General features: G+C 39.5%; 6 protein-coding genes across 11 annotated transcripts; 4 read left to right on the forward strand and 2 right to left on the reverse strand.

Annotated features, from left to right (window-relative positions):
* Positions 1-348: 348 nt before the first annotated feature.
* On the forward strand, positions 349-2,470 carry LOC120428766 (uncharacterized). The gene is made up of 5 exons (XM_039593848.2): positions 349-509; positions 572-797; positions 857-1,227; positions 1,288-1,483; positions 2,089-2,470. Exons 1-5 carry the CDS (start codon positions 470-472, stop codon positions 2,468-2,470), a joined length of 1,215 nt encoding a protein of 404 aa, XP_039449782.2. The 5' UTR covers positions 349-469.
* A 3,249-nt stretch (positions 2,471-5,719) lies between these two features.
* LOC128092688 (brorin-like) lies at positions 5,720-6,730 on the forward strand. Its single transcript, XM_052707035.1, has 3 exons — positions 5,720-5,911; positions 6,109-6,479; positions 6,537-6,730. Exons 1-3 carry the CDS (start codon positions 5,733-5,735, stop codon positions 6,728-6,730), a joined length of 744 nt encoding a protein of 247 aa, XP_052562995.1. The 5' UTR covers positions 5,720-5,732.
* Positions 6,731-10,955: 4,225 nt separating this feature from the next.
* LOC120428771 (polyserase-2-like) lies at positions 10,956-12,887 on the reverse strand. Its single transcript, XM_039593854.2, has 4 exons — positions 12,730-12,887; positions 12,546-12,673; positions 11,969-12,490; positions 10,956-11,913 (listed from the first exon to the last, which is right to left on the reverse strand). The coding sequence occupies exons 1-4, from the start codon at positions 12,836-12,838 to the stop codon at positions 10,996-10,998; spliced, it is 1,677 nt and encodes a 558-aa protein (XP_039449788.1). The 5' UTR covers positions 12,839-12,887; the 3' UTR covers positions 10,956-10,995.
* Positions 12,888-16,625: 3,738 nt separating this feature from the next.
* Positions 16,626-18,991, forward strand: LOC120428770 (serine protease 53-like). Of its 2 annotated transcripts, XM_052707933.1 has the most exons (8): positions 16,626-16,827; positions 16,884-16,978; positions 17,041-17,150; positions 17,207-17,618; positions 17,674-17,857; positions 17,916-18,490; positions 18,543-18,736; positions 18,856-18,991. In XM_052707933.1, the coding sequence occupies exons 1-7, from the start codon at positions 16,707-16,709 to the stop codon at positions 18,729-18,731; spliced, it is 1,686 nt and encodes a 561-aa protein (XP_052563893.1). In that variant the 5' UTR covers positions 16,626-16,706; the 3' UTR covers positions 18,732-18,736; positions 18,856-18,991. The 2 variants fall into 2 exon arrangements, with proteins under 2 accessions (XP_052563893.1, XP_039449787.1); XM_039593853.2 differs by lacking the exon at positions 18,856-18,991 and having other exon boundaries at positions 18,543-18,800.
* Positions 18,838-20,918, reverse strand: LOC120428768 (serine protease snake-like). Of its 3 annotated transcripts, none has more exons than XM_039593850.2 (7): positions 20,725-20,914; positions 20,574-20,671; positions 20,411-20,520; positions 19,940-20,354; positions 19,704-19,887; positions 19,068-19,648; positions 18,838-19,016 (listed from the first exon to the last, which is right to left on the reverse strand). In XM_039593850.2, exons 1-7 carry the CDS (start codon positions 20,798-20,800, stop codon positions 18,861-18,863), a joined length of 1,620 nt encoding a protein of 539 aa, XP_039449784.2. In that variant the 5' UTR covers positions 20,801-20,914; the 3' UTR covers positions 18,838-18,860. The 3 variants fall into 3 exon arrangements, with proteins under 3 accessions (XP_039449784.2, XP_039449785.2, XP_039449786.1); XM_039593851.2 differs by having other exon boundaries at positions 20,574-20,626; positions 20,725-20,913; XM_039593852.2 differs by lacking the exon at positions 18,838-19,016 and having other exon boundaries at positions 19,493-19,648; positions 19,732-19,887; positions 20,574-20,626; positions 20,725-20,918.
* Positions 20,919-21,006: 88 nt separating this feature from the next.
* On the forward strand, positions 21,007-23,522 carry LOC120428767 (ovochymase-like). 3 transcript variants are annotated; one of them, XM_052707931.1, is made up of 7 exons: positions 21,007-21,122; positions 21,188-21,604; positions 21,663-21,757; positions 21,814-21,923; positions 22,024-22,622; positions 22,681-23,231; positions 23,284-23,522. In XM_052707931.1, the coding sequence occupies exons 2-7, from the start codon at positions 21,328-21,330 to the stop codon at positions 23,479-23,481; spliced, it is 1,830 nt and encodes a 609-aa protein (XP_052563891.1). In that variant the 5' UTR covers positions 21,007-21,122; positions 21,188-21,327; the 3' UTR covers positions 23,482-23,522. The 3 variants fall into 3 exon arrangements, with proteins under 3 accessions (XP_052563891.1, XP_052563892.1, XP_039449783.2); XM_052707932.1 differs by lacking the exon at positions 21,007-21,122 and having other exon boundaries at positions 21,169-21,604; XM_039593849.2 differs by lacking the exons at positions 21,007-21,122; positions 21,188-21,604; positions 21,663-21,757; positions 21,814-21,923 and having other exon boundaries at positions 22,004-22,622.
* Positions 23,523-24,076: the final 554 nt, after the last annotated feature.

Raw genomic sequence — 24,076 nt, forward strand, 5'->3', positions numbered from 1 at the left:
TGGAATTATTCAATATGTACTTAGAAGGGCTTCTTGATACTACAAAGGAAATAGTTCTCGGGGTACCGTAAACTGGGGTCAATCGGGACACATGGGGCGAATTGGGACAGCAGTTTTAACCATGTTGGAGCACAATATTTTGATTTTTCTGGTTGGTTTCGGTTAGAACAGACTCAGGCCAACAAAATGTTTACATCCATTTCCAAATTTAAAAGCTTTAAGTGCTCTAAAAACTGCTGTCCCTATTCAGACTGTAGTCCCGATTCACCCCAGATTACGGTATGTATAAAAGAAGACACAAGAAGCTTATATCACTCGTACGTGTTTACTGAACAAACAACCGAGGTCATTCTTACAGATGATGATTCCTCATAAAAAAAGAGGTTTGATTCTACTTCAATGGACTTTATCTTCAGTATAAATACTCCCACTACTCGTAGGACAAGATTGCAGTTTCGCTTCTACAAATATGGCTGTTTCATATCTTCTCCTGATTGTTCTTTCCGTTGGTATGCAAACATCAATAAATCACTTCAAACAACAAATTCTAATAAAACTTAACTTCCTTCAGCATCCTCAACGCTGGCATGCATCCACCCCACGCAGCACTACACCACCATGGGATGCATCCCCAGCAAAGTAATCGATGGCACGGGTTGCCCCCGGAGTTACTACTGTCCGAACCTGAGCGAACGCGCACCGGACAAGTGCTACCTGTTTGGGCAGGTGTACGACCTTGGCCAGCAACTACCTCCGGATCAAACGATTTCCAACTGTGACACGCTGACCTGTGAAATGTAACAATAGCTGAGTGGTTTGATTTGAGCTTGGTTCCTAATATCTATTTTACTCATAGTGGTTATGACGACAAACCGTGGTTGAGTTCAAATTACGAGAATTGTATCTACCCATACGCCCCGGATTGTGTAACGCAGTATTCGCTGGATCAGTGCTGTCCGGTGGGAACAGTATGCGGGGATGACCGGGATAGTCTGGCCAGGTGTAACGTTTCTGGTTCGAGTTATTACGAGGGAGAGCAGGTCTATCTGGGATTCGATTCCGGAAAGTCCTGTGTGTGCTCCCGACACTACGACGGCTCCCAGGAAGGAGTGGTGAGCTGTGTCGAGCAAAAGTGCAACTTTGAGGTGTTTGATAGCTATCGATTGCTGAACGGAGGGGCTCCCGTGTACAGAGAAGAAAGCTACTGTCCGTATGATTGGAGATTGCGTAAGTTGGTAATCGAACCTGTTTGTTGTACGGTGTAATCGAATCTTCTTCGATTTGTAGCTCATGACAATGATGTTATTGTTCCGGGGCCTTATCACGGAGATTGCTCATATCCGCAGTGTGTATACGGGAATCTAACGTTAACCCAAGGAGACTCTTTGATTTCGCTGATCACGTACCAGGGAATATACAAGTGTAGCTGTGCCATTCCGCCGTTGGTGCATTGCATTCTTGAGAAAGATACTGTTAATAAGAAGTGATTATAATGTGGATTAAATGTTATTATTTTAAAAAGATCAAACTAGTCAATTATAATCTTCTTACTCATTCATTACGCGCATAACTACAATAAGTCTTATCACGTGAAACGTGTTCTACAGCTGGCAGATGATTTGTTGTAGCTGTACTACATAACAATGAACCTTATTTTATTTAATAACCTTACAATCTGTTTAAAACGGATTCAGTCAATATCTTCAACATGAGTGCAGCGTACGTCTTGTTAGTCCTGACAAGCTGTGGTAGCTATACAAGAACAACAGTGGTAAAACATTTCAATCTAAATTCTTCGTTACAGCATCAATCGTATTTGCATGCAACTATCCTATGAGGCACTACAAGTCGATGGGATGTTTTGCAAGTAATCAAAAAAGTTTAAACGGGTGTCCAGCGCATTTTGACTGTCCAAATCTAACCGATCGTAAATCGGACAAGTGTTATATACACGGAAAAGTGTACGAAATTGGTGAACGAGTCCCCAGTGAAGAAACTGCTGGAAGTTGTACAATCCTCTTTTGTTCCGGGTAAAATAGCTAGTTATAAGTGATAATCTCAACAATAATCAAAAACATGATTTTCAAGCTTCAACGACACGGCCCTCTTCAACATTGCCATCATCGACTGTGCCGAGTTCTTCGCCCCGTCCGGAATCGACTGCGTGCGTCAGTACCGGCGAGGTCAGTGCTGCTCGTTCGGGTCGGTGTGTGGGAACAGCCGGAACAATCTCCGAACCTGCGCCGTGGGGAACGAAACGCTCTACGAGGGTCAGCGGTATGCCGTTAAGGGAGATCCCTGCAAGATCTGCGTTTGCACGGTGGATTCTGGTGGATTCCCGGTGGAGAACTGCTTCGAGCAACGGTGCGCCTTTGAGTTCACCGACGCGGACAAGCTGTTGGCCGGGGCTGCGCCGGTTTTCGAAAAAGGATGGTGCTGCCCGGCAGATTGGCGATTGCGTGAGTTGTGAAAAACCATTATTTGATTTCAGATTGTAACTTTCGGACCTTTTTAGCATCTGAAAATGACAAGATTGTGAATACAAACTGCAGCGTGGAAAGTCATGACCATAAGTGTCATTACGGTAATCTTACGCTCAACATTGGAGATGTTTTGGAAAGTGAAACTTCCGCTCAAGGTACGATCAGCTGTCGTTGCGAGATTCCACCGATGGTACATTGTGAGCTGGATAATGCGAAGAAAAATTGATAAAATAGTTTGAAGATACCTGAAGTTAAGGGACCATCCACAAACCACGTGAAATCTTTTTTTTTTTTGATATCTCGAATCCCCCCCCCCCCCCCCGTCATGGACAATTTTCATACAAAAAAAAACTGTTTTGTATGGATCGTAGACAACCGCCAAACCCCCCCCCCCCCTCCCCCTAAAGTGTCCACGTGGTTTATGGATGGTCCCTTACCAATTATTACAATACAAAAGTCGTTTTAAAAAATAAACATAAGTTTCACATCACTCAATTGTTTATTAAAGCAAGGGTAATTTTAAGCTATTTAGTAAAAAAAAAAAAATTTTGATGGGTTTTTTGCTTTATCTGAAAAACTGGTATTTGAAAATACAAAAAAAAAAACAGCCAAACAACCCCAAAGTAAAGTGTAACGATTCTCGAGTTGACAACAAATTGAAAGAATTATATAAAATTTATAACATTTGCATAAATTTAGTAAAATTAAGCCATAGTTTTATAACCCTAAATTTTCACTACATGATTTTCCCTGAATTTTATTTATTTGTCTGTGTCCTTGTTTGTGGCCCAGAATTGGAAATAACCTTGAAGAATAGAAGACTACTTGTTTTACCTACCTTAGATTTTCATTTCTGGGTTAAGGCTGCTATATTTTTTTTGTATCTTCGGGCTCCCCAGCTATATGTTTGTTTTCTGTGTATGGATTTAAGTCTGTTTTGCCACTGATTGGATTTTCATTGTTTTGCCTCAATAGTTAAAAGATTCAAAATTCTCGGGGGTTCGACCAAATAGCTTTTGCACCCAGATTTTTGTTACAGACATTTTAGTATCTGCAAAACTACGGGTACTATCGAAATATTTTTTTATTCATCCCCTGAAGTACTGTCCACAAAGCAATTTACAACAAAGTTTGATTAATTTTACAATCCCGTTATTGCAGGATTGGGTTCGTAAGTTTGACAATTTTTGAATAAGAAGACAACAACTTCCTTCGTTGCTGTGCACCCTTAATGCATGATTTTTTTTTTACAATCCTATTACTTAGGATTTGGTCTATAAATGCAACAAATTTGTTAAAAAAAATAATACAACAAATATCCGCTTGACGCTTATTCCTAAGGTATCGTTTGGCCTGACTTCGTGGAGTACTTCGTATGAACATAGAATCTATGTTGTACTATTGTTTCGTCATAATAAATTTCATATTTCTTAAATTCGGATTATAAATATTAAAGAAATGAATTTTCTGATAGTTTTTTTTTTGTATTTGGAGTTCATTTGTTGAAATGTCATTTATAAATATCGTTTACCATTTTTTTAAATTCAATTATTAAATACGTTCTTAAGGACAAAAAATACTTTTTTTTGCTATTACTCATAAGGGGAAAAAGCGTAAATAATAAAAGTTATTTATGTTGCTGCCGTAAGATAGGACAAAAGCAAGCAATCTGTCAAGTTCAAAAATGGAACAAGGAGTTTGGTAGGAACGAACGTTCCCAAAATGTCTTTTTCCTAAAATTCATTTCTTGAATTGAACTCGTCTTCAACACAAATAACTACTGTTATTTACGTTTTTCCCGTATTTTTTATTTTTCCCGTATTTAGGAGGTCATTTTGAGCATCTTTTGTGTGTGTGTGTGTGTGTGTGTGTGTGTGTGTGTGTGTGTGTGTGTGTGTGTGTGGTCCAATCCAATACCCGCTAACCGGTAGCGAAATTATGGGAAAGTATAATTTGTATCAGACTTTGTATATGCCGAATGCTGATACAACTTTTCTCAGCCCCTGGTATTAGGAGGTGATAGCCCTCGCGCTGCTTCCAACGACCCATTTCAAAATGGCAGAGATCCTAGCGGCCCAATTCCGAGGTCGTTGGGCATTGTCCGGCCCCACCTTAACATAGAAGCAAGCACCAGACGGATCCTTGATCTATCTTAAGACTCCCAATCCCTTTAGGCAAATCAGGGACCAGAGCGTATTTAATATGAAAAGAATACAACATGTTTTATAACCTTCAGATGGCCGACTGGTTAGAGTCCCAGACCATCAATCCAAAGGTGTGAGTTCGAATCCCACCTGATTCTGGTTCGTTTTTGTTCATATTCAAAGTTCCAATTCCTGATTCCAAATTTCAAAGGTACCGACCGGGATTTGATCCCTGAACCTTCTGCTTGTGAGGCAGAAGCCGTAACCATTAAGCCACGGAGCCGGTTCAGGTCATTTTGAGCATCTTTTGTCCCATGAAAAACTTAAAACTTGTTTTTTATTTATGTCTTGTTTCATTTTAAGTTGGCTTATTCTACCACCTCCTGTTATTACTTTTTGCCTTTTTAGTTTTATAATGTTTGAAAGTTGATTCAGTAGATTGAAACCATTATCATAAAGATTGTAAACAAATGCGCAGAGGCTTTACAAAAAATACTGCATACTTTATATCATACAATTTATAGGAGACGTTAGTAAAAAATACAGCCAGATTTGACATTTTTTTTAAACATTTGCGAAGTCGCATAATAGTCACATTTCCAACCCATTTTTTTTATTTTAAAAGTTTTTTTTTCTCAATGCTTTTTTAAGATATTTTTTTTATTCGATTGAAGAATGGATTTTGGTCAATTTTCAGATCGAAGACTGGATTCAGGATCCACTGAATGCTTACATTTGATTCAATGGTGCTTATATAAAAGCACAGACATGTTCTTTGAATGCCGGCAGTCACCAGGCATTTGCTTCTTTCAACGACAATTATCGAAGAATACGTGTTGTGAAACCATCCAGCTTCTTATGGTGGATCAGATACTAGCTCGTTGTTAACGACACAAACTATGTCTTTTGTTCATAAGTCTTGAGTCCAGACGAATATTTGAGTCAGTTAGAATAGTTAACATGAAGAGTGCATACGGACTTGTGGTTCTGAGCATTTTTGGTAAGATAGCTGTAATTTAAGATTAATTCTTGTTTAAAACTTTATACTTTTATTTTAGTGTCAGTCACTTCAGCATGCAACCATCCTATAAAGCACTACACAACCATGGGGTGCACTGCTAGAGAAAATTGCACTGCTAATGGGTGTCCAGCGTACTTTGACTGTCCAAGCTTAACGGATCGTCAACCGGATAAGTGTTATCTGTACGGTAAAGTGTACGCTATTGGAGAGCAAGTTCCTACCGAAGAAACAACTGGAAGTTGTGTTGCGCTGCTGTGTAGTGGGTGAGCTTGAATTAGTTGAAATTGGATAACATTTCAGCAATCATTTTGAGCGAAACTTAAACTTTAAGCTTTCTTGAAAAGTGTCCTTGATGATGCAATTCATGAAGGCTTGATGTTTACGCTTTCTCAAAAATTGCTAGGAATTCGAAACATTTCACAACCCTGTTGCACAGTGTAATCAATGACGAGTTTTCAAGATTCGACGAAGTGGCATCATTCTCAAAAGCATACATCGAGTGTCCAGAACTGTTCTTTCCTCGTCCTAAAAATTGCATCCGTCAGTTTAAAAGTGACCAGTGTTGCTCCTCCAGCTTTGTTTGCGGAGACGATCGGAACAAGTTGAAAACCTGCCAAGTTGGTAACAAGACTTACTTCGAAGGCCAGCGCTATGACGTCGAGGGAGATCCCTGCAAGGCTTGCATTTGTACGGTGAATTCGGAGGGAGTTGTGGTGAAGAATTGTTTTGAGCAAAAGTGTACCTTCGAGTTCACCGATAGTGAGCGCTTGCTACAAGGAGCTGCTCCAGTTTACAAGAAGGATCGATGCTGCCCGGTAGATTGGAGACTGCGTAGGTGATTTTTGATGTTAGTCTTGTGTAAATTTCTAAATCATTTGTATATTTTAGCATCTCCATACGACAAAATCTCTCAAACAGCATGTAACGATGAGAGCAATAACCATAAATGCCAATATGGAAATCTAACGCTCAACATTGGTGACGCCTTGGAAAGTGTAACTACATCTCGAGGAACCATCAGCTGCCGTTGCGAGATTCCACCATTAGTACATTGCGTGCTGGAAGATGCAACCGTAAACTAAGAGTATGAATCAGAACGAAAAACACCAGCAACTGTGACATGTGACTTTGATTTATGCACTTGTAATACATTTTTGATAACCGGACATATTAATTCCCAACCTGCTGCCTGGTGCGTATACGGAATCACATTTCCAAACTGGGACCGTCGAGGGGTTTTGAAATTTATGAGCTGGTTCCGTTCTTCGTAATACAAGGTGCTCGTCACCCGGTCCCGGAGAATTGTAAAATCATAACAACGGTGTGGTTTACCCGGCAATCCACCTCGGGTGAAATTATGTGCGTCTACGGTTTATGGGTTATTGATTTATGGAGTACTTGCTGACGTAAGGTTTGCTACAAACGATCATTTTTGGTTTGGATTTCAAAATTGAAAGATAAATAATGTTTTTCAAAGCTGTTTCGATATATTTTGTTTAACTTGTTTGAATGAACCTTAACCAGTTTCCTCCAAGTAATGTCCACTACATTGATCTGGTTTGTTCTGTTTGAAATCATCGTCCGAAATAAATTTCCGACTTCCACATCCCGAGCATGGGTAAATAACAAGGGAAATGCGTAATAATACCTTTCTCTGGTATCAATACCAAATTTTGGTATTCCTGGACCCTTTAAAATTTGTCTTAAGGAATATGCTAGAGCAAAATGTGGTATCATACCAATTTAAGGTATTGTTTTGATATTGCAAAATTGCAGAATTTGTCAATGGTTGGACACCACATTTTGATATTCTTTGGTTTTATAGTGTTTTATCAAATTGCTATGAAACTATGGGAAAATTTTGACCAATTTTGACAAAATAATTAATTTTGCGCTAAAATTATGTCTCAAAGCGAATACATTCATTGAAAACCGGAAATTTAAAACTTGATTTTAAACATTTTTGATATATCCCCTAAAGAAATGACTTGAAATTGTGAAAAAAAAATCTAAGTCAGGATGCCACATGTTGGTATTATTTTAGTATTGAAGTGTTTCATCAAATTCCTCTGAAACTATGGGAATTTTTTCATAAATTTTGACGAGATAATTAATTTTGCGCTAAAATGACTTGAAACCCAAAAATGCTGATTTTCATTTTTTTATATACCCACTAAAAAATAAAAATTGTTGAAATTTCTCTAAGTCGGGATAACCAAATACTTTGAAAATGAGTCAATCTACAGATTATTGAATTTTGGTGAATTTTAATCCAGTTTCATTTTAATAAAACTTATTTTTCAATCCTGTTATTTTTCAGAAGCTTCAAGAACTTTAAGCACATGCCGTTCATCAATGACAAATGCATTCGATGTGGTGAAGAATATCACTAAGAACAACATGGAATCATCAGGTGAGTAGATTTGGCTGTTGCATATGGATCATTTCCGTTTTTTACTAACTGCAACTGTTGCACTAAAATGGTATGAAAATACCAAATGTTGGTATTTCTTGTGCAAATTCCAGCGACCAAAATGTGCTCTTGGTTGCCCATTAATAGATGGTAAAATACCATGAAATCATACCAAAATCATGTATGTGGAAGACCACATGAATACCAAAATCTGATTTTCCAGGCAGACATGGCCGAATGGTTACGCTGTCCGCTTTGTAAGCGGATGATTCTGGGTTCGATTCCCACCTGCTCCAACCTTCCATCGGATGAGGAAGTAAAATGTCGGTCCCGGCCTTGGTTGTTAGGCCGTTAAGTCATTCCAGGTGTAGGAATCGTCTCCATGCCATAAGTACAAACAACACACCAAACCAAGCCTACTCCGGTGGAATCGCTGGCGGCGGTTGGACTCGCAATCCAAAGGTCGTCACTTCAAACACTGGGGTGGAAGGTTCCTTGGAGTAGAAAAAGGTTTGGGTGCTCTCTCCATTCAAGCCTTCGGACTCCTAGGTTCGAGCAGAAACTTGCAATAGAGACCACAAAAGACCCGGGGGTCCCTGTTATTTGTCCAAGTAATACCAAAATTTGGTATTCCCGAGTTATTTACCCCTGATCGGGATCTGGCCACTTCTCTGGAAGTTAAAAAAAACAGGTATTCATTAAATCTTGACGCAAAAGCAAGCGTTTCTGTTGACTCTTTTCAGCGGCTAGCACAATCTGAAACAATACCGGCCATCCGGTTGGACAGCATTTTTCCTGCCGATGCTGCGGTAGGTAAACACCATCCGGTAAACAATACTCTAGGAAAACGCCGGTGGAAATTGAGAAAAAAAAATCTCCCCTCACTTCATAGTGGGTGAGACTTTTCCGAGCTATATTGCGTCCATCTGTCGAAGGAGAAGAGTTTTCACTTGCCGGAAGTATACTAGAGTTTTTTTTGTTTTATTTTCTCTTTCTTAAAAAATGGAACGAAATCCGATACGACTAGCTTTAAAATATTTATGATGATACATATCTTACGAATGCGAACCAAAAATCCGTTGGAATTGGAAAAAGGTAGCCAGAAGTCGGGCAGGAATGTTTACTTATTCGTAATAAAAATATGAAAAAAAAAAACAGCTTGTAGCACGAACCAACACGGTGGGTGGGATCTGGCGTGGCCAAGGAAATGACCGGAATTCCTGAACGATGCTACCTGGATTGAAGAAAGTTGAATGCACGTGTGGAAGTCATGGTGTCCACTGGGAAGGGGGTCTCCAGCAGTTACGTCCAGGAAACAATTTACAGCAGTGCAATGAAAATCGCATCTTTTGTAAGGCTGAGCTGTTGCAGTGATTCTCATTGGATTTTTTAATCTTGATATCCATTTTATCTAAACAAAATCAGAAATTAAAGCTAATTTGATGACTAAAAAGTTCATTGAACTTAAAGATTTTTAACCTAATCTGTTTTTTTAAATGCAACTGTCATAAAATAATAATTTTTAAAAGTCGTTTTGCTTGAAAACCTCAAAATTCGACGTTGTCGTGCTATCTTGTCGCAAGTCGTTATTTGACGTTCTGAGAACAAAAACTAGAGCGTGCAATGTAAACAATAACAAACAGGTTTTGTTCGTTGCTGGTCATTGTGCATTGTCCCGAAGTTTGGTTAAATTTGTTTGTCGGAGTCCCGAGTTATAATTAAAAGTGTTTACAGTAGTCGGGCATGTACGTGTGTCAAACGCATTTTGACCTAAAATCCCTTTGGCCAGTTGTCACACTTACAGCACTTTTCAGGGTGACAACAATGCACGGAGTTTTTTCAATTTTCATTGAATATCTCAGCTCAGGATTGAAATCGATTTTTGGGGATCTGTAAAGGTCAAAAGGTGAGGCATTGCGAGCTGCACAAAACGGCGTTCGCAACTAAATTTGACCCAAAATGCACGTACGACAAGATAGCACACGACAACGACCAAGTGAGAAGAAGCAAGTTCTGTTTGTGGAACTGCCGGGTGAACTCAGGTCGTCGAGTTATGAATAGATAAACGTCCCCCCCCACCCCTCACCGTACGTATGTTGCTAGGCCAAGAAGTCCATTGCCTCCGGCCATAACTTGAAGAAGATCGCCCGGGCTGCAATAACTCACACTCCGGAGGTTGGCCCCCAAGTTACGACACGTGACGCGTGACAAAACGGAAATGGGACCCGGGTTGCACACCTGCCCTGCAATCCTAGCCCACGTGTGTGATGATGTTGAATGAGCGAGGAGGAAGAAAAGAACGAGAAAAAAAAATCAACACAACAAAAGCATCGAGGAAAAACTTGTTGCTCAACGGCGGAAAATTATGCAAGCGGAGGCGGAAACGGGCGGGGAAATGTATGAAAAATGCATGATTCTGTTTCGTATGGTTCTATAACCCCCCCTCCCACCACGTGGAATATGGATGGACAGAGCTGCACTGCGCGAAGCAAAATTACTCGCCTCGGTGATGTCTTTCTCTAGAGCTAACTTTTTTCAGCTCGGCAACAGTATTCTGTACCATCCCCTACCTCGAGGTGTCATGTTTTGTTTTCACACTCTAGTTTCAATAATTTATGATACTATTAGTGTGCGAGCTTGGTTTTACGACGACGAGGCTCAGGTTTCACTCATGGTTCGTTAACGATTTGTAAATATTCAAATATTGATAGACCTGTGACTTTGTCACTGTTCTAGCGAGTATATCTTTGCAAATCCATTTGGAAAAAGGATAGTGCAATTACAGTTTGGGGCGTTGCACCTAGTGTGAATTGTAACTTTAAAAACTGCAGTTTTGCACTTTAAAATTTGTTCAAGAACTTAAAAAAAAACAATAATGAAACAATGTAGCAGTTTTCTAAAAATAATTATATTTTATTCATGAAATAATTGAAACTAGTTTGTAAAAATGAGCACATCTTCAAGTTGCATTTTCAGAATAACGCTTTCGATCCACTTTATATGTGGTTCAATTTTAGTTCCGAGCAATTTACCACCACATCCTCCACTTTGAAATCCAGATATCCCTTCCAAGTACGGAATCGTACTCTGTGGAATCCGTTTACTCAAAATGGGCCCTCCTGTGTCGATCTGGCAGATTCCGGGTAAAATTGGCAGCGAGTTATTTGCACAAATTTGACTTTCCTCAACGTTATCAACACAACTTTCGAACGAACGTCTGACTCCTTTCGTATGGTAGCTGTACCTTAGATTTTCTAAATTGCTTTGCAATTTACTACGGAAAACGAACGAGTATGTTGGGTATTGGCTGGTATCTGTGTCTTCTAAACAAACTGGCCTTAATGTTGAGTTGGGCTTAAGGTACATGCTGAGTTTAAGCAGTGCTATATCGTTTGTTGTATTGCCTGGTTCATATCTGGGATGAACGATGACTTCATCAACCTGAACCGCTTCATTATTAGCGTTGAAATAAACAAATTTTGGAGTTTCATTCGGCTGTGTTACACAAAATGCTGATGTTAGTACGTATCGATCATCAATTAACGTTCCCGCGCAACTGTATTCACTGTCAAGGGAACTATTTTGCAGTAGATGACCATACGCTGGGATGTAAACTGGGTCTAAAAGGTTATTTGCAACATTTCGATTACCAGGTTTGTTGATGCAATTCTGGTAAGAAAAGTTTTCCTTCGTTTCTTCCTCAATCCAGTCAATGTAGGATGAGATTTTAGTATAGACTCCAGTTGAACCGTTAGTACACGGAGTTCCAAAAGATGTAACACCAACTACAACGGGATGTTCCTGGTCGTATAAATCAACTCGGCGCAATTCAATCGGTCCACCTGAATCTCCCTAAAAAGATAGTTTGTGAATAATCCGGGAGGGTTATAAAATAAATCTGACGCACCTGACAGGTATCCATCGTATCATGTGATGCACAGAACTGACTATCCAGCAAACCATCTGGGATTTTACGGTTAACCCGTATTTTGGTCCGACACAACTCCTCATCTAACAACTGAACTTGACCCTGCTGTAGAGTCGGACTGTGTCCACCAGCCTCTTCCAACTCGCCAAAACCAGTTATTCGCAGAGGTTCATTGGGAACAATTCCGTCTCGCCATAGGCAAGCTGGGAACACTGCGGTCCCCAGCGTTGCTTCCGTTTCGAGTTCTATCAACGCAATGTCATGGTAGCTTCTGGCAAACCGATGCAGTGGGTGTCTTATAATTTTTCGTATATTGATTTGCTGTGCAAAATGATCATCATGAGCACTGTTCAAATCCGTGTCCCCTAATCGAACCGTGGACGGTGAAGATCCTCCGACAGAAACCGCACAGTGAGCCGCAGTCAGGACATACTTGGGATGTATCAACGTACCGCCGCACATGAACTGAACCTTTTCACCAACGGTCCAGCCGATGGCAGCCTACAAAGTTGAAGTTGTCATAACCAGTTTCGTTCGTCACATTTTGATTACATACCATATGAGGGTACTCGCCATTGAACGCTCGAATTCCTCCGGCAACAGCCGGCACATTTTTCATTGAAAAATCAGGAACATCACGATTCTCAATTTCCCATTCAGCTCGGTAGAATTGTTGAACACAGTCTAGAATTGTAACGAGAGAGTAACAACTTCTCCAAAAAACCAAATATGTTACCAACCTGAAATAGTTTTTCTTTGATAGTATCCTTCAGCTGGTGTTCGACCAAAATTACTACACAAAACCGAGCTGATTGACACCAACCAGACGAATACCTCCTTTCTGTTCATAGTGAGGCGTTCAACTGAAGGTTGTGTTCAGCAAACGATTTTAAGGTGAAGTCCCGCAACAAGTTCGCGTGCATGATTAGAATATGATGATCGATTACCTTTGCTGGGAAGAGAGTTTCGCACTACGTCATAACTGGTTACACAGGCAAAACGGGTTGAGAAGTTCTTATTTAATTGAGTTAATCAGAATTCTAAGGTGACTAAATCTTTCATCATAAATATTTTTCATTCCATTGAATAAATGTTATAAATTTTTTGTTCTAAGCGTTATTCTCAAGAATTTTGTAGAAAAATCTTGATTTGAATTTGACGAACTGCCACTTTTTACTCGGGACTCACACTTACTATCAAACCAAACGTTTGATAGTAGGTGTCAAACTAAAAAGTGACCCCGTTCGTTTGACAACAATTGGTGTCAAACCATCGGGGTTTCAGTGTATATATTTTAAATTGTTTGAAATTATGACGCATTTTTAGATTTCTTTAAAAAATGCAATGGAGCAATTCTCTACGGAATCGGTATTTTTTTCTTAATTTTAGTTTTTGTATTTTTTTAATCCGGCTGAAACTTTTTTGGTGCCTTCCGTATGCCCAAAGAAGCCATTTTGCATCATTAGTTTGTCCATTTACTTTTCCATACAAATTTGGCAGCTGTCCATACAAAAATGATATATGAAAATTCAAAAATCTTTATCTTTTGAAGGGATTTTTTGATCGATTTGGTGTCTTCGGCAAAGTTGTAGGCATGGATAAGGACTACACTAAAAAAAATGATACACGGTAAAAAATTGGTGATTTTTTATTTCACTTTTTGTCACTAAAACTTGATTTGCAAAAAATACTATTTTTTTTAATTTTCTGATATGTTTTAGGGGACATCAAATGCCAACTTTTCAGAAATTTCCAGAATGCGCAAAAAATCTTTGACCGAGGTAAAGTTTTTTGAATTAATACTGATTTAAAAAAAAAATCGAAATATTGGTCGCAAAAAATTTTTTTAAATAGAATTTGCAATCAAAAAGTACTATAGTGAAATTTTGATAAAGTGCACCGTTTTTAAGTTATAACCATTTTTAAGTAACTTTTTAGAAAATAATCGTAGTTATTCTTTTTTTTAAATAAGTGCCCATGCTTGCTCAGCCTTGAAAAAAAATATTTTTAAAAAGCTGAGAAAATTCTCTATATTTTGCTTTTCAGAACTTTGTTGATACGACCCTTAGTTGCTGAGATATTGCCGTGAAAAGATTAAAAAAATGGAAAATTGATGTTTTCTAAGTCTCACCCAAACAACGCACCATTTTCTAATGTCGATATCTCAGCAACTAATGGTCCGATTTAAAATGTTAAAATATGAAACATTTGTGAAATTTTCTGATTTTTCTGAAAATTTATAACTTGGTCAAAGATAGTGTTTTTTTGCAAATTAAGTATAAGTGGCAAAAAGTAAAATAAAAAATCACCAAAATTGTTTTACCGTGTATCATTTTTTCAGTGTAGTCCTTTTCTTTCCGAAGACACCAAATCGATCTAAAAATCCTTCATAAGATACAGATTTTTGAATTTTCATATATCATTTTTTATGGACAGCTGCCAAATTTGTATGGAAAAGTATATGGACAAGCAAATGATGCAAAATGCCCAAGTAGCAAGAAAAACATCGCTCTTTATTTTTTTGTTGAACAATTGCTGCATAAGCGTTTTTATACGTTAATTATTGAACAAGTGTCATCAAATTTGGTCAATTGTTCACATTTTGATCAAAAAACCATTGTTCAACATGGCTGTGTAACAAAAATGCCAAACCTAGCAACGGATTACGAATAGTTCATTTTGAAGTTTATTCTGACTTAAATGAAACATGCTTGTAGAACTCGAAAAGCAAAATGACATTTGCAGACATGATGTTTCATTTCAGTTTGCTAAACGTGATAACATAGTAGATTTGAGCTTTAGCTTCGGCTGAGATTTCTCGTAAACAAGTTGTTTATGTGAAGTTCGCGTTCGTGTTTTAAAAACCGAGCATGAACATTTTGATGAAACAAGCAAGGATAGTTCTAAAAATAGAAACAGCTTATGTTCAAAAGAAGTTTTGGCAAACTGATAGTGAACTTGGTAAAACCTAGATGACCGCAGACTTCTTATTGACGTTTAGGCCTGCTCATCCAACATAACCCCTTGTGGGAAGATGCAGACGCGCGCCCGGACTTAACATTTGGAGTGATCTTGGGTTCGAAACTTGCCCTGAGGATTCTTCATCAAAAAGGAAAATTGAAAATGCAGCACCGGGAACCAGCAGAAGCAGCAGAGTAGTAGCAAGCGATGTTGATTAGCACTCAAACATCATGATTGGGAAAAAATGATCTCCAAAAGCATAATAATGAAATTGAATGATTTTTTTTATTTTTTTTTCTTTAAAAATCTTTTAACGAACACCTGGCACGTATTTTATGAAAAGCCTCGTTCTTGTCATTCTTGTCTGCCACGAAATGTTCTTGAACGGTTCTCAAAACGTTTGCCTAAATCACTTCTTAATCTTTAGGGCAGGATGTTGTTAAACGGTTCTAACAACGTTTACCTAACCCGGTTCAGAATCTTATGGTCATGAGTTCTTATGACATGTTTAACAAACGTTCTCTATGCAAGTATGACTTGCACTTGCAAAACTAACTCAAAACACGCACATTTCTAACGGATGAAGAGATGTTCAACAACAGAAAAACGTGCGCTTTTTCCAGCGTTCAAGAGTTCTCAGGGACGTTGGGAAAACATAGTAAATAAGTTCAACAACCAGTTCGGAAATCTCTTGGCGAACAAAGTGTGCTACTTGGGTGGCTTCTTTGGGCATACGGAAGGCACCAAAAAAGTTTCAGCCAGTTTAAAAAAAAAAAAACAAAAAAAATCTTGTGACGGAAATCTTAGAGAATTGCTCAATATTGAAAAATTAAATATTTCCAAAGCACTCAATAATTGCCTTTAATTTTCAATTTTAACATTCTTACATTCTTACATTTTATTGATGCTCCGAACCTGGTGTACACAGAAAAAAAGTTGGATTTTGGAATGTTGAAAATTTGGTAGGTTGAATATTACCTCTATTTTTAAGTAATATTACATAAAAATTGTGTAAAAATGTGAACCTGATGAATATTCATCAAAAACTGATGAAAATTCATCATTTTCTGGGGTAAAATTAATCATTATTTTTTGCCACAAAATCTGTCACCATTTCCTGATGAATATTACCATCATTTTTTTTCTGTGTAGAACTATTTGAATTTTGAATTTTAATGAAAATTTAAACATTTATTACAGTGTATGTGGTGTTAATTCTGCGAAGGTAAGTAGAGGACTGACAATTCAGTAGGGAATCCCCGTTTGAAAAAAATGGGAACCCCACGCATTTCTTACATTCCTTAATGAAGATAAACATGAATTTAAATTATATTTTATTTCTGATTTTATGCGAAAAAAAACTTTTAATGCAACTCCCACATCAACGCAAAAGGTTGCTTCATTCGTAAATGAAGCAATAAGATCACAGATTTGGCTGTCACGTGCTGATTAATGGCTGATCTCAAGAAAACCGATTTCTTGCATGACAATAATTAGGGTTTATTAGGATTGTATAAAATTTCACGAATGATTCTAGTTGCAAGAATGTTTAGTTATTTTAAGTACAATATTTTTGCTCATATTTGAACCCAGCTTCGAAGCTATCAGGTGTCCACAACACGTTGTAGAAGTCAAATCAAAACAACCCTGAGCCATCAACAAAGACCGGTTTGGATTTACGAGGTAATCATTTGCCGACAGATCGTCAAGCTGTTCACAATTGAGTTAAACTTTTCTTAGCATTACTGTGGGCAAAATGAAAATTTGGTTAATTGTGTGGGTTGTTATGACAATTTTCAACAGTTTAGTAGAGGGACAATTCGAGTACTTTACGAATGACCCTCCGGATGATTACTTCAAGCGAAAATCTTTAGAAGGTTGGTATTCGTAACTTTAGAATTAATTCGCTAATGATTTTTTTTGTATGTGGCAGATTGTCCGATAAGGTTTTATTGGGACATGGACAAGTTCAACGTGCATTACGCGTTTGGTGGAATGCGAGCAGTTCGGGGCGAGTTCCAGCACATGGTAAGCTGCTCAAAACTAGTGTTGATGAGATAAGTCATGAAGTCATCATCCACTATTTGCAGGCCGCTATTGGTTGGAACAACTCTGGCAGCATCAAGTATTTGTGCGGAGGGTCGCTGATTACGTCAAGATTCGTTCTGACTGCAGCCCATTGCGTTGCCGATGGGGAAGGGTAAGTTACTCGTGTGTTTGCTCGAGGCTATGAAGTAAATATCGTACTTGTTCCAGGAAACCTCCGGTAACAGTTCGGCTTGGTGACACCAATCTTGGCTCGACAGAAGATGCGCAGTTCAGTCAGCAGGTGCGAATCAAGGCTCTCAAAAGGCATCCACAGTATCGCTTCAGCAGAAAGTATTACGACATTGCGTTGATCGAGCTGGAAGAGGAGGTCAAGTTCAACGAGGCAATATGCCCGGCTTGTTTGTGGCTGGAGGAGAACGCTCCAACGGAGCAGATGAATGCCGTTGGATTTGGTGTAACCGGCTTTGGGGAAGAACTTAGTCCGACACTGCAGAAGGTGAACCTTTCGGAACTAGACAAGGACGATTGTCTGGGTAATCCCAAGAACAGTCGTGCCCTTCCTGAAGGATTGGTGCAATCGCAGTTTTGTGCGGCAAGCGACCATCAGGACACCTGTGAGGTAAGATTTAATTGGAAACCATTAGAAAATCTTGCATAACAGATCTTAATTTTAGGGTGATTCAGGAGGTCCGTTGCAGATCGAACGGCTTGATGTGAACAATGTCATGGTTCCTTTAATAGCTGGAGTAGTGTCTTTTGGAACTCCTTGTACGGAGGGATCAACCGGGGTGTATACACGGGTTGCTGCTTACAGAGATTGGATTGAGAAGGAAACTGGACGATCTTTTAGTTATTCAAGTATTTTTGCAAGTCAGCACTATTGAAACATTGAGTGTAACTGACCTTTCTCCCTCAGCATGCGCCAGAACCTCGGGCTGTCACACAAGAAAACATGTCCGAAGTAACATCGATAGTCCACCTTCTGCACCGTTTCATCGAGTTGGACTGCTGTGGAACCATACCGACTTGAATGAGTTCCAGTGTGGCGGTACCTTAGTGGACTACAAGTTCGTCCTCACGTCGGCACACTGTGCACGTTTCAAGCAAGGTTTCCCGAAGCTGATCGTAGTTGGTGATTCCAAGCAGATCGTTCCGATCGAAAGTGTTCACATCCATCCCATGTACACGCCGGACAAACCGGAAAACGATTTGGCACTGCTCAAATTGACGAAATATTTGAACCCTCGGGGAGACATGCTGCCAGCTTGCTTGTGGCGAGAAGACGAAGTTAAGGATGAATACGGACAGATGCACTATTCCACGTATAGTAGTAGATTTGATTCTCTGAAATACTTTCATGAAGACGTCTATAATCGGTATGTCATTGGAACGAAAATTGAAGAAAACGGAAAGTGTACGAATACAAGGTTCAGAAGCAAGAATCTTCTCTGTGGACAGAACAATGTCAAGCTCATTCCAACGGTGTGCAAGGTACAAACCAAATATTTAATTTGAACATAATATATAAAGATCTCACTTTCAGAATGACTACGGAGGTCCAGTTTCGAACAACGCCAACTTCCAGTGGACTCCGTACGTTTACGGAGTGGTTTCGACTCTAAGTGAGAGTTGCGAAAACGAACTGGTTGGAACGAGAATCACACCTCATTTGCAGTGGATCGAGGATACCATTTTGAATCACAACAACGATCAGCTGATATTTGTTCCGTAGAGTTGGTAAAAATTTCAACATGCTATGTTTGTGAACCCAAATTGGTTGTGATTTTTACAATGACTAGGCTAGGATTTCTTTAACGATTATGCATTAAATAATGATATTTTGTTGTTTTATTTAGATCATCTAATTGGTTATACTTTTAATCCAATCGATATGGCGATATATCCTGGTTGCGACAAGTTCATCTGTGCAGCCTTTGCTCAACGTGGATACAACTCCGTACAGGTATGGTATGTTCATGTAGTCCCCGACGTGATTTACTGGTCCTCCATAATCTACCTATAGGATAACTCATAATAAAGGTGTTTATCAACATAAAATACGACTTACCTCACAAATCTTTGGAATCAAACGTGCTTTGCTCTTTCCACACAGCAGATCTTTTTCTCGGTATTCTGGGGATGTACATTCTCCGACGTCAACATTATTGATTCTAATTACGTATCGTTCAAATATCATATCTTGAATGGATTCAGTAGAATGACTCGGACTTCGATACGCAGAGTAATCCGTTTCGTCTAACAAAAAGTCATCTCTGCGGCACAATTTGGCTGGTAGCATACCATCGCTTTCGTGTAAGCTTCGTGCCAATCTAAGTACTGCAATGTCGTTCTCCGGCTCACCAGGTTTGTACTCGGGATGGACGTGAACAGCTGCGATCGCTACGATCGTTCGATGTGGTCCGGTTATTACAAATTTGGGCGGACCTTGCTTAGTTTTGGCACAGTATGCCGATGTGATAGCGTATTGTGTGCCTAGGTTTGGTAATAGTATGGTGGCACCACATTGATACGGGTTAGGGTTGGATTCATTCCAAAGAAGTCCGACTCGATGTGTTGGTATGTTTGGTGGAGATTCAATTTTAGTTTCGGTCCGTTTTCTCTGCTTGCACTGTGAAGCTCTTGAACAAGCTGAAAGTCGGCATTTTTTTAGTGTTATTTCAAACATGATTTGATAAAACATTACCTCCGTAATCAAACGATTGGCCAGTAACCTCTTCGATCCAATCCTTATAAGGAGACACCCTGGTGTACACTCCAACTGATCCCTCGATACAAGGTGTTCCGAACGATACAAGTCCCACGATCAATGGGATCATATCGCCGTTGATCTCAACACGTTCCACCTGAAGTGGACTTCCGGAATCGCCCTGCAATCCACAGCATTATCCAAATGTTACACTTTCCAACATTCTCCCTTACCTCACACGTGTCTTGATCGTCACTTCCGGCGCAAAACTGTTCCTTAACCAGTCCATCCGGCAGTGTCCGACCCGATAGGGGCAAAATTTCACCGCACTCCTTCCCGCTGATTTCCTTCAGAGTGACGTTCCGCAAGATTGGATCAAAGTTGGGACTAAATCCAGGTGACACAAAGCCAATCGCACTCATAGCTTCCTCCGGCGTGGTGTCCTCCAACCACAGACAGGCCGTGCAGATCGCATTGTTGAGCTCGACCTCCCTCTCAAGCTCAACTAACGCGATATCGTAGTACTTTTTGCTGAAGCGAAACTGGGGATGCGTTCGAAACGATTTGATGTTGATTATTTGACTCAACGAAGAATCATCCGTCCTTCCTTGCTCTTTCAGGCCAAGTTTGACCACAGTTGGAACTTTCCTACAACAAAGTAACGAGTTCAGTGGGTAGTAGCTCAAGGCGGCAGAGTAACTTACGCATCTCCATCCGCGGCACAGTGAGCCACGGTCAGCACGAACTTTGACGTTATCAACGATCCACCGCAGCCGTACTCGATTCCCTTGGAGGTGATCCACCCGATGGCAACCTTGAAGCGATCGATGGATGAGCTTTGAATAATTCTATGATTGTTTTACATACCACATGTTGGAATTCGTGCTGAACCGATCGCTTCACCCGAATGGCACAAGAATCTGTACTGAAAGTTGTCAAGAACGATATAAAACGATTTGTACAGTCTTATTAGATGCGTTATAAACGACGAGACTCTTCTCGGATCACTCTAACGTACCTAAACTTTGCTGCTCTCCTACAGCGGAATTCCCCAGAATGACGGCCGCCACAAGCAGGATTACGTGGAACCGCATTGTCGAGCGACTACTAGTCGCGAACTGCTGAGCGAATCTACGCGATTTGCTGAGCTGACTGGAGAGAATGAGCGGTGCGAATGATGTTGTTTTTAGAACTTGTTTTGACTGGCGGAGGTCGCCGATTACTCTTTGCTGAGTAGCTTAGTTCAAAGTTAGGCGTCAAAACTGAAAAGAGCGAATTGATAATGTGGACAGCGTTGGAGATGAAAATACCGGTTTTTGAGATTAGCTGCTCTCTGAGAGCTCATCTCTTCTGTGAGAATCATTTGCATAGTTGCTGGACATTTTTTAAATTGTGATGAGCGATGGAACATGAATGGTAAATATGGAATCGTATGTAAACCATTTGGTTATGAAATAAAAAAATAGAGTTGATTTTTACAGATTTTGACGGATCATACGCTTTATTATGTTATGTTTATGTTTCAAAACTGTTTTGGTCGAGCGTGAAGCAATTTTAAAACGAAGACAGCAAATTAATATAGATTTGAACCTTGAATTTTGATCAAATTCATGATAATTCTATGGTTTTTGATATTTCAAACAGTTTTTGGCAAAATTTTACTTTATCTGGGAACACTGTACTTTTGCTATATACTTCCACAAAAAATAGCTTGATTAGTTTAAAAAGAACCCGTGATCAGTACAGTCCATGCAGTTTTGCAATTATCTACATGAAAATGAAAAGTGGGATATATTTTCTCTTGCTTATTTTTTCTTGTGCTAATATTGTGTTTGGAAAGCTGGAGTATTTCACTGACAATCCTCCAGCGCATTATTATCTGCGAAACAATTTAGCAGGTAAAGATTGTAATCAGGCTTAATTATGTCGATTACTTAATACATTGTTTTTGACAAGATTGCCCAAGCCGATTCTACACGGATCCAAACAAGTATAACCTACCGAGTATCCATGGCGGTGTACGAGCTAGAAGAGGCGAATTTCCACACATGGTTTGTTGCTCTTGATTTGAAAAAGATACCAGTATTTCAAACCATAAAAATTTAAGGCTGCAATCGGATGGACAACTTCGGAAGGCATCAGGTATTTATGTGGAGGTTCGTTGATAAGCGCTAATTACATACTGACAGCAGCGCACTGTTCTGCTAATGGAGAGGGGTATGAAACCGCAAAATTGAAATTGTGAAAATGACTTGAATATTCAAGTCATTTTCACAATTTAAATTTTGCTGTTTCATATGTGTTATTTTATTTTAAGAATTCCACCAGACACAGTTCGGCTTGGAGACATCGACATAAGTTTGGCAGAATTATCACAGTTTGGTCAACAAATCAAAATCAAATCATTCAAGAAGCATCCACAGCATCGATTCAGTAAAAAATACTTTGACATTGCCCTGGTCGAGCTTGAACGGGAGGTCCACTTCAACGAAGCGGTTTGTTCTGCCTGTTTGTGGTTGGAGAAGCACGCCCCGTTGGAACCAATGGAAGCCATTGGATTCGGAACAACCGGCTACGGTGAAGATCTTAGTCCAAATTTGCTGAAGGCAAAGCTATCTGAGATAAGCAAGGATGAGTGTTTGAAGCGATTGCCTAAGAATTTGCGTTCACTCCGAGATGGACTCGTTGAGGAGCAGCTTTGTGCGGCAAGTGACCATCAGGACGCCTGTGAGGGCGATTCCGGTGGTCCACTGCAGGTCGAGCGGGTAGATGTTAACAAGATGGTGATTCCGTTGATTGTCGGAGTGGTGTCTTTTGGGACTCCTTGTACTAATGGTTCTACTGGAGTGTATACGAGAGTCGCTTCCTATAAGGAGTGGATTGAGCACGAGACTGGGCGTTCGTTTGACTATTCAAGTAAGTGTTTTTGTTTTAAATTGATTTGAGTTTATCTAAATTATATACGTTTTTAAAGCTTGTGCTAGATCATCGGAATGCTCAAGCAGAAAGCGTATCAGAAGCAATATCGGAAGTCCACCGTATTACCCAATCAATCGAGTTGGATTACTTTGGAATGCTTCCGACTCAAACTTCTACGGTTGTGGAGCAACACTAGTAGATTACAAATTCGCATTAACATCAGCGTTTTGTGTGAGCTCAAGTCAAGGATTTCCCAAATTCGTCATATCGGAGAGTACTGAAGAGATCATTCCCATCGTAAAAGTGCACATCCATCCAATGTATACTTTGGAAAAGCCGGAGAACGATCTAGCGCTGCTGGAACTGACGAAATATTTAAGAAGTGACAGTTATCTGTTGCCAGCTTGTTTGTGGAGAAATGAGGATGAGAAAGATACCTTCGAAGATATGGGTTTTTCAGTATACAGCAATTTTGAAACTATCTCTAGAGGATTTATACTTGGCACAACTGTTAAACATGATGGGGAATGTTCACAACAATTGTTACAAGAGAGGAACCTCTTTTGCGGAAACAATCCACTTAAATTTATTCCAACAATTTGCAAGGTAAAATAATCTGATTTTTCAAAAATCACGTTACAGAATTTCCAATTCCCAGGTTGATTACGGTGGTCCTATTTCAACGATTGTTCAGCACAACGTAAATATGGATTTGGTGTTTCTACACGGCGTGGTATCCTCACTCAATAAGGGATGTGACAAGGTTTTGGTTGGAACGCGAGTAGCTCCCCACGTGGCATGGATTGAAGAAATTGTGCTCGGAATGGATGGTGATCAATTTATATTTAGTCCTTGAATATAAATGGCTTAGGAATAAAATATAATATTTGTTTATTATTTGTGTTCGAATAAGTTTCAGCCGGTTACGATTTTTTACAAGATAATTTTGTGTGTATCGATGAAAAATGCGTTTTTTCAAATCATAACTAAAGACTGCAAATTATTGAAAAACACGTCTTTTTCGAATGTTCACAAATGAAAGAGGTCGTACAGCCCCTTCGTCGCGATATTTTTCCTCTTTATCGATATTGATGTACAGCAAATTTGCAATAAATTTAATTGCTCTCTACAATCGACAATTTATCATAAAATGTACAACCTCAACACGTGCCCATAATCATACTTAGAGATTCAATCCAAAGATTATGCGAAAAGTGTTCAACACAAAAAAGATCCCTTAATCGTATCCAATTTCACCCCACACTAACTGTCTGGGCATGATGCATCTGATTAGATCGAGAGTAAAAAAAGGGCACCTTCAAACGCAAAACACTTTCCTCCTCCAACCCTCCCAGACGAGCATATCCCGTTTCTTCTGACAAAACAAATCATTTCCATCAAGTCTTGAGGCCCTTTCTCCCCTCTCTTTCCGAATAAAAACAGTTAGCCCG

Source organism: Culex pipiens, chromosome 2, assembly GCF_016801865.2.
Source record: "Culex pipiens pallens isolate TS chromosome 2, TS_CPP_V2, whole genome shotgun sequence".
Lineage (NCBI taxonomy): Eukaryota > Metazoa > Arthropoda > Insecta > Diptera > Culicidae > Culex > Culex pipiens.